The sequence below is a fragment of the Convolutriloba macropyga genome, chromosome 5 (assembly GCF_964194025.1).
Source record: "Convolutriloba macropyga chromosome 5, txConMacr16.3, whole genome shotgun sequence".
In the NCBI taxonomy this organism is placed as follows: Eukaryota; Metazoa; Xenacoelomorpha; order Acoela; family Convolutidae; genus Convolutriloba; species Convolutriloba macropyga.
Window position 1 is genome coordinate 16,056,307 of NC_134472.1, and position 18,047 is coordinate 16,074,353.

Here is an 18,047-nt window from a genome sequence, read left to right on the forward strand (position 1 = left end):
GTTTAACTTGTTTAATTGTGAAAAGTAATAAATAAAAGGAAGTTGAAGCGTTATATTACACAGACGACAACTTTTCCCGTTTTTTATTCAACCTTGAAAGATTATTTTCGTAAACATTGTCAAAATTTCTTCCTGATTTTCCCTGTTTTCATAAACTATCCTTATTTGGTTATCTTTTAACCAGATAAGTTATTTTTATTTCATTGCTTGGATATGACACATTTTAATGGCATCCTTTATTGCATATATTCGGCAACAGCGATTTTTGTAAAATTTCTGCCGATCAATTTCACTTATCATTAATTAATTCCATTATATTGATTTTTTACTTCTAAAAACTGTCTAATAATCTCTTTTTCAACTTATGGTCGTGAAATCTTAATTTCAAACTTTGATTTACAACTAATATGTTTAGCAAACCTATTAGAGACTTATTAGAACTTATTAGAGAACCTGCTATATTTGAAAATTTATATTGATTAAATTAAATGTCCGCAATCTTATTAAAAACAAGTTTTTAAAAAGAGTTAATCCAACAAAAATTATTTTTTATTTCAATCCAAAATTTACCGTTAGACCTCAGAACGAAATTTTAAACCCAGACCTTATATTTTGTAAGAATAAATATATCTTTATCTCAAAAAGCCTACAGTTCACTAAATCGAATATGTCTTTTTCGCTCCAATTACCACCAGCAGGTTTATTCTTATGTGCACTTAGCATAATTCTCACACTTCCGAATGCTGTTCGGCCAAGTGGCCGCAACGGGAATCTCAGACAGGAGGAGAAAGACATTCTGCTTGGTCTCCTCAACCAGTACAGAGCCAGTCCTCAGAGCAAAAGTCAAAACTGGGAATACCCACTGCCGAAATCTGCAAACATGATGAAATTGGTAAGAAATAATAGGAAGTAAACACTCTTGTTAAAAAAATGTCGATATTTACTAACTTTCAAGATCTTCACGGGAGTTTTACAAAATTAGGAATTTTCAAAATTTTCAATGTCATGCCTTAAGATTCAAGACGAATGCTTGTCTTAACAAAATCCTGCTAAAGCATCTCATGTGTTGTCAAGAGAATCAAGATCTTCAATCCATTGACCTCAGTGAGTGACGTCACTAATCATCGCCAAATCTTAATTTTTGCAAGAATTTTGCAAATATTGAATAAAGACAATAATTTCAAATTTGAATCAGTGAATCAGTTGCTGCGATATTATTGAGATAAATTAACCAGAAAAAACCATCACTTGATTCCTTAGCAAATAGTTGTTTTAGCAAACCAACTGCTGGTCACTATTTTTCGTGGAAAATTGTTTGAATTAGCCTAAATCGTTTTTTTTCCAAATTTTTATACCAATTTTTTATTACCAAGTAATTGCTAACCTGCGAATCATCTTCTTAATTCGAGGGACTATTATGCTATCATTTACTAATTAGTTTTTCATTAGTTTCTGTCAAAGTTGCACGCTGGTTAACCATATGTCGGAAAGCTGTGGCAAGTGCGAATATTTATACTAACTAAAAGCAGCTAATTGGCTGGTAATGACAGACGATGCTTATCAGTGCAAGAAAACATTGAATGAGCTGAAAATTCAAAGTTTTGAAAGAGACACGGATGTAAGATTTTGAAAGGTTCTTATGACATCAGTCAACAGTTTCCGTAGGAAATTACACTTCGCCTAGATGAGAGCTTGAATTATTAAAAGACAAATGTACACCTTATCATGTTCGTTTTTTAAATTATGTTATTGGGGTTAATATTGTTTTCAGGACCCACTTTTGTTGCGCGCATTGTCTTTTCCAATTGCAGTAAATATATATTTTTAATTTCTGCCAAGCAAAATCTCATATACATAACATCAAAAAATGATGAATCTTGTTTAAAAATGAAATTACCATGGCCATTATGCGAACAGATAATTGGCAATTGAGATCTTTAAAAGATACAGAGATCATTATTGAAAAACAGACAAGAAGTCAGTTAGTTGCTGATTTAAGCAAACTTAGAGCAAATTAAGCTAAAAAAAATACAAAAACTGTTTAAATAACATACTCCCCAGGAATTGCCTGACAGCAGACGAAGGCAAAAATGCTTTAATAATTTGTTATGTTCTAAATATAGATTAAGTGAGAAAAAGGTTCTTTATTTTTTAAAAGCAGAACGGACGTGAAATTTAAAACGTCGAAAAATATTTTGAATGGGGTCATCAAATTTCCCATCAATCTTTCCTTTGTTGCCCTTTATTTTTCAAAAACTGGCTCTTCTGATGAAAGAATACTGTAATCTTGCTTATCACACAGAATTTTCTGTAAATTATATAATAATTTCATATTTGTTATAAGTTAATTTTTGCTAATTGTTTAATTTTGATCATTGGACTTATTTTTTGAATTTTTTAAAGGCCAGACAATTCCCTTAATCACTTTCTCTCAACTTCAGCCTCTATTTAACACTACTATCTACATTACGGCACTTTCAAGGCCACAATTAGACACAATTTTTGAGATTTATTTTTTCTTCCTGAGAAATCAGGTCAACATAATAAAAAAGTTTGCAAAAATTTCCATCATTACAACGCCCTGAAATCTTGAATGATAGATATTTCCGAATTTTTTGATATTTGTCTTTTCTAATTTTTTCTAATTGTTTTTAGAAATTGGTTTTCACAAAATTTTGAAATTCGATCATTTAAAGATTCGTAGGCGTAGCTGTAGTAAACAAAATGATGAACTAATTTTGCGCCATTTTATGTGATTTTTTTACTTTGAGTTCAGAATTAATAATTTTTCTGCTGCGGGGATAATTCTCTACATGTGTTTTGTATTTTTTTGAGAGCATGTAGTTTTCGAGGTATTTTTTGTTACAAATTTGCACATGCGCCGTGCTGTTAACTTTTTCAGTTGTGCTAGTGTACTGAGCACAAAAAATATTTTAGTATGTTGAAAAGAATGGCATTCTTAAACAACACAGAACAAAATTTCATTTTTAGGACTAGTTTTTATATCATCTGATGGAGAGAAGAAATTGAATACATTTTGTAGAATAGTTTGGTTTTGGTTTTTGTTCAAAAAACAACTGATTCATCTGACTGAAGCTTCATCTGACTAAAATGGTGGAAATGGCTCAATCAAAACCATAATAGCCGTGGGTTCCTTGCAGCATTTAAAGGTCAGCTTTACTAAATGAAACCGAAAAACTACACTTAGGTTTTGTTTTTTTTCAAATATAGAATCGCAATTCTAAGTGAGTTTGTAACAATTTTTGGTATATATGACGCCTAAAATAGGCACACTGTATTGGAAAAAATTGGTAATTGCAGAACAGTTGAGATGTATTTTGGTGAAATTTTCAGTTCATCCGACAGTGTACAAAAAAATGAGCTCGGCTGCTTTTAGCTTCAAGTTTTGAGATTATGAGATTTGAGCAGTCAGCTTCATTTAGACAAAAATGATTTTCAAAATGCATTTGTTTCTTTCTCGACCTATTTTAAATACCAAATCAGCTATAAATGGAAGAAGACAATTTCTCAAGTAGTTTATTTGAAATAACTCAACTTTGTGTTGATGAAGCGTTTTAAGAGCTCCGAACATTTTCGAGCTTCAAAAAATCGTCGACCACTTTTTTGTTAATTGAAAACCCTTTAAGTAAAATATGTACCAATTTCATAGTTTAGGAACAATTCAAAATAAATGTTCAAACAAGCAATCAACCTAGACAGTGTTTTTGCTTCCTTTTAGTTTAATTTGTTATGCAAAACCAAAGTTGACAGATTATTGAAAAATTTATTTTGCAGGAAAACATTAAAACTTTGGCTTTTTGCGTGATTTGTGTAGTCATTATCCATTATTTTTTTTTACCTTTTTTTCATTTCTAGATTCAATTAATGTCGTTTTGACATCATGGTATTGCTGTAAAAGCCTCAATGAGGACTCTGTGGTCTGTTGTGAACAATACTTACGAATTTTTAGCTGTACTTGCGTTTTTGAAGGTCTCTTTGAAATCTTTTTCATTGTTATTCATATTCATTTAAGCGTAAGAAATCAAATTTTGCATTTTACTCGTATCAATTGCACTTACTTATTTTCTAAATGTTCAAATTCTTGAGTCTCTCGAAGTTGTGAAAATAACTGCTATTAAGAACACTTATAAAAATTTAGACTTTGATCTTTGATTACAATTGGGTTTTTGTCATAGGATTTGACAATTATAGCAGTTTTTATTAGAATTTTCTGTCAATCAATACAATCTGTTCAATGCAATCAAATTAATTTAAAGCTATAGATGAGGTAAACGGTACTTAAACGTTTATCCCCAAACCTTTCCCAACAAACCAATACATTTCCATTTTTAATAGTTCATGTTCTTTTTATTCGCAAAAGTCATCTCTCTCAAATGGATTTTCTTGGCTTTTAATACCAAACTCTTCCATTCTGGCTTTTGTGTGTAAATTAACCAGCCATACTAATCAATTTTTGTACTTGTGGGATTATACCAAACCTTATAAACGATAAGAAAGAATTATTATGAAACAATGGCCTATGCCGTATCACTACACAGGATACAATCTTTCCAAACAGTTGTTTCTCTATCTGTCAAGCTCGACATAAAAGCAGTATAACAAAAGAGATAGTTACACTCCCCCTCAAAACAAATGCAAAAAATGTGCGCAGAAAATGTTTTATCAATTTTTTTACTTCAATTATTTCTTAAAGTCAGGCAAGAAGTCCTGTTCGAAAAAATTTATTTGGCTTCATTCCTGGTAATGCGAAAAATGTTTTTGATTGGATTGCAATGATCAGGGAGTTTATCACGGTTTTCATTTTTGGTGACTCTTTTGCATTGTGTTTTTCGCTTTTCAAGGTGATACAGCATTTTTCTCTTTTTTTTTTGTTTTTGTAATAAATGAAAGTGTAATTTTTCTATTTCCCTAATGATTGTAAACGTGATTTGTTTTTTGAAATAATTATTTTTTAATATTGTAACAATTACTCATCTAACATAATACCTGTAGTATACACTGCCTGGAACTTTACACAGGTCTGTAAATACACAGGTAATTCAGGGTTTCTTTTTTGTTAAAAAGATGAAGTGTATTCTGACAAGACAAAATTTTCTGACAGCCGTTTTCATCTTTGTGAATCATTAGACTAAATTTTCATTCAAAATTACGCACTAATATATTGATATATAGGTGTATATAGGTATACTTAAGGATAGTTTTTACCTCTAAAAGGTGCTAACACAAACTCAAGTTTTTAATCGGATACATGTTTCTCCAATTTTTACCTCAAAATAGCGAATTAGGGATATAAATAGAGATTTAGAAATCATTTCAATCTGATTTGATTTAAAAATTTAGTTGCAAAATCTGTTTCATTAGCCGGACGGTTGCTGTGTCTGAATGATAACTTATTGTCTTTAACTGACAGTTATAATACATTTAAAAATGCAAATTTATGTTGTTTTGGGCTCATATTTAACCCGCACTTGAAGTGGGTTGTAAGTATTGGGTCTTATTTTAGCCCAAAATTCATTCTGTTCCTCTCTTTTTTCTTTTATCGGAACAGACAACAAAAATGTCAACTCGGTTTTTATCTCCGCAATAATTCAATTACAGTTCCCTCAATTGCTAATTGCGCTGGTTTTCACTGCTACCACCCCACATTACATTGCAGCCCCCCAATCGCGACCAGAGACCCAACTCTATTAGCCAACAAAGGCCAGAAGTCCGCCGGTCTATTGGGATTCGAAATTAAAATATCTCTAAAAATGAAGATTTTTCTTGTTCACACTAGCGACCATACATACATATACAACAACCCCTGACCAGCCCCTCCCCAATTTTCTCTCTCACCCTAAACACAAATACTACTCACACATATATACACGCACCACATATACACAAACACACGCACACATGCACACAACACGCAAATACGGATATTTTAGGGTATAATTTTTTCAGCCGCTATATTAAAGCATACATTAACGTTTTCTTACATTATGACTTGAGCATGTATATGTACAAACTGGTCTATGATTTTAGACCGCTGACTTATTGTTACAATTGTGCTTTGCGCTTAGTGGGTCAGCCGACACTGATTGGCGCCCGCTGAAAAATTGACGGTTGAATAAAAAGGGCGGTTGCAAGGTCTGACGGTAGAATGCTTAATTACGATCAGAAATTCTCGTTCACAGACAAAAAGGCATTGATCAGAAATTGAGAAACTTAGCGACCTTGTAGAAACGTTTATCAGCAATTTTAACCACCATTTTGTTACAATTTAATTATTAAAAAACGAATGTTAATGGAAAGATATTCACACTTAATATAACCGATGAAAGAGGGCAAGAATTGTTTTGACGGAAAAGCATATTATTTCTGTAATGAAATCACAGCATTCTGTATCTGCCCGAAAAAAAATTCGGGCGACTCAATTTTAGTAACATTTGAACCACCTATGAGCAAGGTTTATCGGAACTCCAAAAAAGGTTCTCAGTGGTACTTTATGCTTTCGCCATCCTCTAAGAGGAGTATTTGATGCGGTACAAAAAAGATGGGACATTTTCAAATCACTTGGTTGTTTTGTTAAAAGTAATTTTCTTGGCTTCGGGTACTTCAAATTTTCTCGGAGTGATGTTGTCAAATTGCGGTTTAATTTAGCTTTTTGCAAGGTTTTTTTTTTCAAATTTTGTCACAGGCTTATCCTATAGAGGTGTGTTGATTTCCTGTTGACTAACATTTCGATAAACTATTCCTAAATCCTACCTAGTTTGATATTAACTTTATATTTCAACTGCAAAAAAATTATCTTGCCCCAATGAGATTAGCAAGCAAATATAATTGTATCAAGCGTTATTTTGTCTTGTGCAGGAATCGATCTCATTTAAAATTGAAACTCCTGTGCTCCTGTAAATTTGATGAACTTGCAAATGATGCGCAGATAAAAGTCGTGTGACCGACTTTTATCAGATCTTTGATTGCTTCTGAACTGCTCACATTTTGGGTCCTTTTTTCTTATATTTCAACCAACTTTGTGGTTTTATTGCGTTGTTGAATTGCTAGCTTAGAATATTTTTTCCTGAGGTTTTGATGCAAAATGAGTATTACAAATATATTACATTGAGAACTAGGGTTAAAAATTTGTCAGTCATTAAAACAAAAAGGCAACTTAACTTCAGCAAAAAATCAATTGCAGTAAAATTATAGCTGAGCTTGTTTCACTAAATAATGTGCTCTATCTCAGTCGCTCCAATTTGATGCCCCTCTCTGACTGACAGTATATTGTAACACCCCAGCTGTCGTATTAGTTAACTCCATATACTGCTAAGGAATTACAGCTTAGAGGACTCGAACCTACTATCTCCCGAACTGCGGCCAGGCATGCTACCGTTGCACCAAAGCTCTGCTGAAGTAGCAACTTTGTTAGCTTGATAATCCACAAAACTGTGTTATTACAATATCATTTTTGACACGTTCTCAAATGTTAGTTCTTTTTTTCTCGACTCTTACAGAAAATGGGTCAGAGAGCTTTTATAAGAGCAAAACTACGTGGCTTCAAGAACTAGATGTTTAATTCAGCCGCAAAAATCTCGAAATATGATTTTTCAATTTTGTGATTTTCTCAGTTTTGATTAAAAGAATAACATTTACACTAATTTTAACTTTTTGCGAGAATGATGGCATTTATATCCAATGTTTCTCCAAGCTCTGCTTTTGTACTCGCAGTCGGTAGTGCTTCAGGGCTTCTTTCTCGCTGCATTAACTTGTTCGGGCGACTAAAGCTAATTTTTCTAACATATGCAGAAAAGTAACTCCTGATCTGTCACAAAATTGTATACTTCCAGAAAATTAGTTGGAAAACAACTGCATTTGTATATACGAATTGATCACTTCATTGTCATCCAAGTGTTATCTAAGTATGGGCTAAGAATTGCCAGACTTGTAAGACTTGTAATTGGACTTGCCCAGTACTGAAAAGCGATATAAGACTTGTATTTAGTCTTGCCTAGAACTGGTATAGACTTGGAGTTCGGTCCGGGTTCATTGAGTAGATCCCAGAAGAGCGGAAATTGAGTGCATTTTTTGAAAGTAAATAAATTGACAACATTTTCAAAATACTTAGAACCAAATAACAAAATACAGAAGATCGAACACTTCGTGAAATCTGTTGGCATGCAATGATAGCAATATCAGTTCATTGCCAAAAGAAAATGAGTTCTAAAAGACGATATTTAAATATTTCTAGACATCTTTCCCAAATTTTCGTCGACTACAAAGCTTGAGATCAAAAAGTGAAAAAATTTTCCTTATTTGACACTGTTTTATACTGAAAACAATTAGTAACAGGGCAAAGTTAATTTTGGCAGCTCCAATTTTTAATCTGAGCAAAACTTCCAATTTTTTTGGCAGCTCCAAGTTTTAATCTGAGCAAAACTTCCAATTTTTTTGTTCCGACCCACTTTAGCGGAGGAGGAACTATATAATCAAATGGGATTTTTTTGCTCAGTCAATTTTGGCCGATCGATATAATCAACGTCATAAGTTGTGAGTGGTATCATTAGAAGGTCCGTGCAGTGCAGAATATGGAACCATAAAGTTTTTTTTGGATTTCCTTTTTTTTCGGGAGTTATCGAGATTTTAATTTTTGTGAACATTCGGCGGAACTACGATGCTTTGACTCATATTTTCCTTAATTTTTATCCCAACTTTAATCAATTTCGCTGAAGAATATTCTGAAAATGTTAACGGCAGTGTTATTGGTTTTATCTTTACTGATAGATGATGGTTGCTGAATTGTTCAATCCAAGTTTGAACTAAATATGCTTTTTGGACTAAATATACTTTTAGCCCACTCTCTTTAAATTTGCTGGAAGTAGAAACCTAAAACCGGTGGACAAGTTCTCAGAAAGCTCAAAAAAGAGCTATCCCTCTGGCTTTAAGAGTCTTCTGGTATTATAACTTTGCACTTTTTCGCAAATTTAAACTCGATATTTGAACGAAATGTATAATTTATTTTTGATTTACTGAAAAATTTCGATTAAAAACCGAAGATTTCGCGTATTTTTGAACAATAAAGGGTTTATTTAGACTCGAATTATTATCGGGGTTCATCTTGATCTCACCATGGAACCCTAAAACAAACAGATATTACATTTTAGTGGGGAGCGTCCTTTTATTCAAATAATACTAAGTATATAGTTTTATATTAATTACAGAAGAAATTAAAATCAAGGCTCAATTATTGAAAAAATATATTGAAAAAAATAGAAACGCAACGAACATATTTTATGGTTTCGGAGTTAGGCTCATGATTCTTATGGCTTAGACCACGATTTTTTCGTAAAATTTCATGCAATTCTTATGTTTGACTTTCATTTGTTATACTTTTTGTAGTCCAATAACTTTGTCGCCCGGTCAAGGACTCAACTGGCTTCCTTTCGACGTATGATTGAAACTAGTCAATTCTTTCAGTTTTTATCTGATGTCTCTTATGACTTTGATTATTTTCATTTTAAGAAAGGGTCGGTGAATTTCTGAAGCTCCTATTCTATCTTAATTATCTCAACTTCTGTCGTAGTCTCAGTAAAGAAAAACTAAATCTCATTTTCTCAGAGTTTTAAATTATTGTCTGATACGGTTTGATATTTAACTATTGCTTTCTTGTTTTTGATACTACAAATTTTTATTTTTTTTTTGTTTTTGAGCCCCATTGCATAATTTATGGGATTATTTTATTTCCTTGTCAAATTTTGTCACTGTTGACAGGTTTGATCGATCCGATGGATAATAAAAAAAAATAACAAGTGCTGAAACAATTTGCAAAGGGATTTGTCAGTTGTTTTTGTCGAATAATTTATGCTTTTATTGGCTGAGATACAATTGTCTTTTAAAATTAGTGATTTTTTTCGCCTTTGTTTTTCTTTCGTTTTTCTATTGTACGACATAGAAGTGATAAAAAATAGTTCGAAATTGCTTCCACAAAACGTAAGATTGAAACAATTTGAAGATTTCATTTTATAGCTAAATTTTTGAGTGATTTCCAAAAGAACTTTTTTTTAATAAAAAACCGTCCACTTTTAATCGTCCACTTTGCTTCCATTATTGTCATTATGTTACTCAAACTGTTTAATAAAAAATCTCAACCATTTTCTGTTGATTCAACCATTAGTTGATCTGGTGTTCGTGTAATTTGACTGATGGCTTTAGAAGGTCATTTTCATAAGAAAATTTCGAGTTTTCAATAATGTTCTATTTTTTTGTCGTAAATCAACGAAGATTTTCAATAAGAAAAACAAGTTGATGTTCAGATGAGAAGCTACTGCTGATTCACAGTTCTTGCAGATAATCTTTTGTAATTACGGTGCCTTGAACAATGTAGTGGAAATTGTTTGTAATGTTTTGGCTTCCAAATGTTTTTGTTGTTATTTTGTAATCTCGTGACATAGTCTCAATTATTACAGACTCATTTGGATTCCTGTGGTGTTGCAAACGCATCTATCTCTTTTAGTTGAAATCTTATGTCTGCCATGACTTTGGAAAACACATTTGAAATTTTAGGCTTCGCAATTTTCTTAAATCATTTTTTGGTCAATCTGTAGCTAAGTCTTTGTAAAGACAGGTCACAACACATTGCTAATGAGCTATAAACTAATCTTCATGGCCGTTTCGATTTCAGACATTTCTTCGCGTCTTTGTTAGTACAAGATGTTAAAAAATGTTCGTGGTTTTTATATATCTTTATATTTCATAGGTATTTTGTTTTAAATTAAAACCTTATAAATATGTCCGTTAGGTTTTCAATGCCTTTAGTGACAAAGTTATGGTATAAGCAACTTCACTGCCACTTTTGCGCAACGCTTTATTGGACTTTTTAGTTTTGCCGGTATATTTCCCGGTATATTTCTTTTTGTTGTATGACTTACACTGGATAATGGCAGGTCTCTATTGCTTCCTATGGCGATATAAATGAACTTTTCAGTGATATCAGTTGTTATCTATTGATTTCAATCACTTCCAATTTATTTCAAAATACGGAACGTATTTTCAAACTTCCCCTTTTTTTGCTCTTTTTTGTCAACCTGAGTTCTAAAAAGAAAATGAGTTCTAAAAGACGATATTTAAATATTTCTAGACATCTTTCGCAAATTTTCGTCGACTACAAAGCTTGAGATCAAAAAGTGAAAAAATTTTCCTTATTTGAAACTGTGTTATACTGAAAACAATTAGTAACAGGGCAAAGTTAGTTTTGGCAGCTCCAAGTTTTAATCTGAGCAAAACTTCCAATTTTTTTGGCAGCTCCAAGTTTTAATCTGTGCAAAACTTCCAATTTTTTTGTTCCGACCCACTTTAGCGGAGGAGGAACTATATAATCAAATGGGATTTTTTTGCTCAGTCAATTTTGGCCGATCGATATAATCAACGTCAAAATTTGTGAGTGGTATCATTAGAAGGTCCGTGCAGTGCAGAATATGGAACCATAAAGATTTTTTTGGATTTCCTTTTTTTCGGGAGTTATCGAGATTTTAAATTTTGTGAACATTCGGCGGAACTACGATGCTTTGATTCATATTTTCCTTAATTTTTATCCCAACTTTAACCAACTTCGCTAAAGAATATTCTGAAAATGTTAACGGCAGTGTTATTGGTTTTATCTTTACTGATAGATGATGGTTGCTGAATTGTTCAATCCAAGTTTGAACTAAATATGCTTTTTGGACTAAATATACTTTTAGCCCACTCTCTTTAAATTTGCTGGAAGTAGAAACCTAAAACCGGTGGACATGTTCTCAGGAAGCTCAAAAAAGAGCTATCCCTCTGGCTTTAAGAGTCTTCTGGAATTATAACTTTGCACTTTTTCGCAAATTTAAACACGATATTTGAACGAAATGTATAATTTATTTTTGATTTACTGAAAATTATCGATTAAAAACCGAAGATTTTGCGAATTTTTGAACAATAAAGGGTTTATTTAGACTCGAATTATTATCGGGGTTCATCTTGATCTCACCATGGAACCCTAAAGCAAACAGATATTAAATTTTAGTGGGGAGCGTCCTTTTATTCAAATAATACTAAGTATATAATTTTATATTAATTACAGAAGAAATTAAAATCAAGGCTCATTTATTGAAAAAATATATTGAAAAATAGAAACGCAACGAACATATTTTATGGTTTCGGAGTTAGGCTCATGATTCTTATGGCTTAGACCACGATTTTTTCGTAAAATTTCATGCAATTCTTATGTTTGACTTTCATTTGTTATACTTTTTTAGTCCAATAACTTTGTCGCCCGGTCAAGGACTCAACTGGCTTCCTTTCGAGGTATGATTGAAAGTAGTCAATTCTTTCAGTTTTTATCTGATGTCTCTTATGACTTTGATTATATTCATTTTAAGAAAGGGTCGGTGAATTTCTGAAGCTCCTATTCTATCTTAATTATCTCAACTTCTGTCGTAGTCTTAGTAAAGAAAAACTAAATCTCATTTTCTCAGAGTTTTAAATTATTGTCTGATACGGTTTGATATTTAACTATTGCTTTCTTGTTTTTGATACTACAAATTTTATTTTTTTTTGTTTTTGAGCCCCATTGCATAATTTATGGGATTATTTTATTTCCTTGTCAAATTTTGTCACTGTTGACAGGTTTGATCGGTCCGATGAATAATGAAAAAAAAGTGCTGAAACAATTTGCAAAGGGATTTGTCAGTTGTTTTTGTCGAATAATTTATGCTTTTATTGGCTGAGATACATTTGTCTTTTAAAATTAGTGATTTTTTTCGCCTTTGTTTTTCTTTCGTTTTTCTATTGTACGACATAGAAGTGATAAAAAATAGTTCGAAATTGCTTCCACAAAACGTAAGATTGAAACAATTTGAAGATTTCATTTTATAGCTAAATTTTTGAGTGATTTCCAAAAGAACTTTTTTTTAATAAAAAACCGTCCACTTTTAATCGTCCACTTTGCTTCTATTTTTGTCATTATGTTACTCAAACTCTTTAATGAAAAATCTCAACCATTTTCTGTTGATTCAACCATTAGTTGATCTGGTGTTCGTGTAATTTGACTGATGGCTTTAGAAGGTCATTTTCATAAGAAAATTTCGAGTTTTCAATAATGTTCTATTTTTTTGTTGTAAATCAACGAAGACTTTCAATAACAAAAACACGTTGATGTTCAGATGAGAAGCTACTGCTGATTCACTGTTCTTGCAGATAATCTCTTGTAATTACGGCGCCTTGAACAATGTAGTGGAAATTGTTTGTAATGTTTTGGCTTCCAAATGTTTTTGTTGTTATTTTGTAATCTTGTGACATAGTCTCATTTATAACAGACTCATTTGGATTCCTGTGGTGTTGCAAACGCATCTATCTCTTTTAGTTGAAATCTTATGTCTGCCATGACTTTGGAAAACACATTTGAAATTTTAGGCTTCGCAATTTTCTTAAATCATTTTTTGGTCGATCTGTAGCTAAGTCTCTGTAAAGACAGGTCACAACCCATTGCTAATGAGCTATAAACTAATCTTCATGGCCGTTTCGATTTCAGACATTTTTTTCGCGTCTTTGTTAGTACAAGATGTTAAAAAATGTTCGTGGTTTTTATATATCTTTATATTTCATAGGTATTTTGTTTTAAATTAAAACCTTATAAATAGGTCCCTTAGGTTTTCAATGCCTTTAGTGACAAAGTTATGGTATAAGCAACTTCACTGCCATTTTTGCGCAACGCTTTATTGGACTTTTTAGTTTTGGCGGTATATTTCCCGGTTTATTTCTTTTTGTTGTATGACTTACACTGGATAATGGCAGGTCTCTATTGCTTCCTATGGCGATATAAATGAACTTTTCAGTGATATCAGTTGTTATCTATTGATTTCAATCACTTCCAATTTATTTCAAAATACGGAACGTATTTTCAAACTTCCCCCTTTTTTGCTCTTTTTTGTCAACCTGAGTTCTAAAAAGAAAATGAGTTCTAAAAGACGATATTTAAATATTTCTAGACATCTTTCGCAAATTTTCGTCGACTACAAAGCTTGAGATCAAAAAGTGAAAAAATTTTCCTTATTTGACACTGTTTTATACTGAAAACAATTAGTAACAGGGCAAAGTTAATTTTGGCAGCTCCAATTTTTAATCTGAGCAAAACTTCCAATTTTTTTGGCAGCTCCAAGTTTTAATCTGAGCAAAACTTCCAATTTTTTTGTTGCGACCCACTTTAGCGGAGGAGGAACTATATAATCAAATGGGATTTTTTTGCTCAGTCAATTTTGGCCGATCGATATAATCAACGTCATAAGTTGTGAGTGGTATCATTAGAAGGTCCGAGCAGTGCAGAATATGGAACCATAAAGTTTTTTTTGGATTTCCTTTTTTTTCGGGAGTTATCGAGATTTTAATTTTTGTGAACATTCGGCGGAACTACGATGCTTTGACTCATATTTTCCTTAATTTTTATCCCAACTTTCATCAATTTCGCTGAAGAATATTCTGAAAATGTTAACGGCAGTGTTATTGGTTTTATCTTTACTGATAGATGATGGTTGCTGAATTGTTCAATCCAAGTTTGAACTAAATATGCTTTTTGGACTAAATATACTTTTAGCCCACTCTCTTTAAATTTGCTGGAAGTAGAAACCTAAAACCGGTAGACATGTTCTCAGGAAGCTCAAAAAAGAGCTATCCCTCTGGCTTTAAGAGTTTTCTGGAATTATAACTTTGCACTTTTTCGCAAATTTAAACTCGATATTTGAACGAAATGTATAATTTATTTTTGATTTACTGAAAAATATCGATTGAAAACCGAAGATTTCGCGAATTTTTGAACAATAAAGGGTTTATTTAGACTCGAATTATTATCGGGGTTCATCTTGATCTCACCATGGAACCCTAAAACAAACAGATATTAAATTTTAGTGGGGAGCGTCCTTTTATTCAAATAATACTAAGTATATAGTTTTATATTAATTACAGAAGAAATTAAAATCAAGGCTCATTTATTGAAAAAATATATTGAAAAATAGAAACGCAACGAACATATTTTATGGTTTCGGAGTTAGGCTCATGATTCTTATGGCTTAGACCACGATTTTTTCGTAAAATTTCATGCAATTCTTATGTTTGACTTTCATTTGTTATACTTTTTTAGTCCAATAACTTTGTCGCCCGGTCAAGGACTCAACTGGCTTCCTTTCGAGGTATGATTGAAAGTAGTCAATTCTTTCAGTTTTTATCTGATGTCTCTTATGACTTTGATTATATTCATTTTAAGAAAGGGTCGGTGAATTTCTGAAGCTCCTATTCTATCTTAATTATCTCAACTTCTGTCGTAGTCTTAGTAAAGAAAAACTAAATCTCATTTTCTCAGAGTTTTAAATTATTGTCTGATACGGTTTGATATTTAACTATTGCTTTCTTGTTTTTGATACTACAAATTTTTATTTTTTTTTTGTTTTTGAGCCCCATTGCATATTTTATGGGATTATTATACTTCCTTGTCAAATTTTGTCACTGTTGACAGGTTTGATCGATCTGATGGATAATGAAAAAAAAATAAAAAGTGCTGAAACAATTTGCAAAGGGATTTGTCAGTTGTTTTTGTCGAATAATTTATTCTTTTATTGGCTGAGATACAATTGTCTTTTAAAATTAGTGATTTTTTCGCCTTTGTTCTTCTTTCGTTTTTCTTTTGTACGACATAGAAGTGATAAAAAATAGTTCGAAATTGCTTCCACAAAACGTAAGATTAAAACAATCTGAAGATTTCATTTTATAGCTAAATGTTTGAGTGATTTCCAAAAGAACTTTTTTTTAATAAAAAACCGTCTACTTTTAATCGTCCACTTTGCTTTCATTTTTGTCATTATGTTACCCAAACTCTTTAATGAAAAATCTCAACCACTTTCTGTTGATTCAACCATTAGTTGATCTGGTGTTCGTGTAAATTGACTGATGGCTTTAGAAGGTCATTTTCATAAGAAAATTTCGAATTTTCAATAATGTTCTATTTTTTTGTTGTAAATCAACGAAGATTTTCAATAAGAAAAACGCGTTGATGTTCAGATGAGAAGCTACTGCTGATTCACAGTTCTTGCAGATAATCTCTTGTAATTACGGCGCCTTGAACAATGTAGTGGAAATTGTTTGTAATGTTTTGGCTTCCAAATGCTTTTGTTGTTATTTTGTATTCTTGTGACATAGTCTCATTTATAACAGACTCATTTGGATTCCTGTGGTGTTGCAAACGCATCTATCTCTTTTAGTTGAAATCTTTTGTCTGCCATGACTTTGGAAAACACATTTGAAATTTTAGGCTTCGCAATTTTCTTAAATCATTTTTTGGTCGATCTGTAGCTAAGTCTCTGTAAAGACAGGTCACAACCCATTGCTAATGAGCTATAAACTAATCCTCATGGCCGTTTCCATTTCAGACATTTTTTTTGCGTCTTTGTTAGTACAAGATGTTAAAAAATGTTCGTGGTTTTTATATATCTTTATATTTCATAGGTATTTTGTTTTAAATTAAAACCTTATAAATAGGTCCGTTAGGTTTTCAATGCCTTTAGTGACAAAGTTATGGTATAAGCAACTTCACTGCCATTTTTGCGCAACGCTTTTTTGGACTTTTCAGTTTTGCCGGTATATTTCCCGGTATATTTCTTTTTGTTGTATGACTTACACTGGATAATGGCAGGTCTCTATTGCTTCCTATGGCGATATAAATGAACTTTTCAGTGATATCAGTTGTTATCTATTGATTTCAATCACTTCCAATTTATTTCAAAATACGGAACGTATTTTCAAACTTCCCCCTTTTTTGCTCTTTTTTGTCAACCTGTTACCCAGTCGCATGGAGGGCAGGTCCCATATCTTTTCTAAAAAGTATAGGTCATTTTATTATGTTTAGGTTTTATCGGAGGCGAGTTTGATTTTGAGAATATTTTCTATTATGAAAATCGCGTTTTGGTCGTGATCAATATTTGGTATTTGTTTTTTTTATGATAGTCTTTTCTAGTTTTCCTATTAACAATAGGTTTCATCGGACCTCTAACATGGCATTATTTTATTCCATTATTGATTTGCTGGACAATATTTATGTTTTTGGAAGTTTTCTATCCCTTGCTCATTTGGTAGTCAATTAATTCAAGAATGAGGATGAGAGGAATCGGAACATTTGGTGCGAACGCACATTACCGAGTCTCCTTGTTTCTTTTTTATTGCCAAATAAAATGGCAGTTAATTGCCAAATAAAATCTTCATGGCCGTTTTGATTTCAGACATTTTTTTCGCGTCTTTGTTAGTACAATATGTTAAAAAATGTTCGTGGTTTTTTTATATCTTTATATTTCATAGGTATTTTGTTTTAAATTAAAACCTTATAAATAGGTCCGTAAGGTTTTCAATGCCTTTAGTGACAAAGTTATGGTATAAGCAAATTCACTGCCAATTTTGCGCAACGCTTTATTGGACTTTTTAGTTTTGCCGGTATATTTCCCGGTTTATTTCTTTTTGTTGTATAACTTACACTGGATAATGGCAGGTCTCTATTGCTTCCTATGGCGATATAAATGAACTTTTCAGTGATATCAGTTGTTATCTATTGATTTCAATCACTTCCAATTTATTTCAAAATACGGAACGTATTTTCAAACTTCCCCCTTTTTTGCTCTTTTTTGTCAACCTGTTACCCAGTCGCATGGAGGGCAGGTCCCATATCTTTTCTAAAAAGTATAGGTCAATTTATTATGTTTAGGTTTTATCGGAGGCGAGTTTGATTTTGAGAATATTTTCTATTATGAAAATCGCGTTTTGGTCGTGATCAATATTTGGTATTTGTTTTTTTTATGATAGTCTTTTCTAGTTTTCCTATTAACAATAGGTTTCATCGGACCTCTAACATGGCATTATTTTATTCCATTATTGATTTGCTGGACAATATTTATGTTTTTGGAATTTTTCTATCTCTTGCTCATTTGGTAGTCAATTAACTCAAGAATGTGGATGAGAGGAATCGGAACATTTAGTGCGAACGCACATTA

The 18,047-nt window shown here is 32.0% G+C and overlaps 1 protein-coding gene across 1 annotated transcript in view; it reads left to right on the forward strand.

The window, feature by feature from the left end:
• The first annotated feature begins 554 nt into the window (after window positions 1-554).
• LOC142339839 (glioma pathogenesis-related protein 1-like) overlaps window positions 555-18,047 on the forward strand; it is a 140,262-nt gene continuing 122,769 nt past the window's right edge. Inside the window, exon 1 of the mRNA XM_075390139.1 lies at window positions 555-892. Coding sequence (XP_075246254.1) covers window positions 668-892 — 225 coding nt within the window. The 5' untranslated portion in view covers window positions 555-667. The remainder of the gene's footprint in view (window positions 893-18,047) is intronic.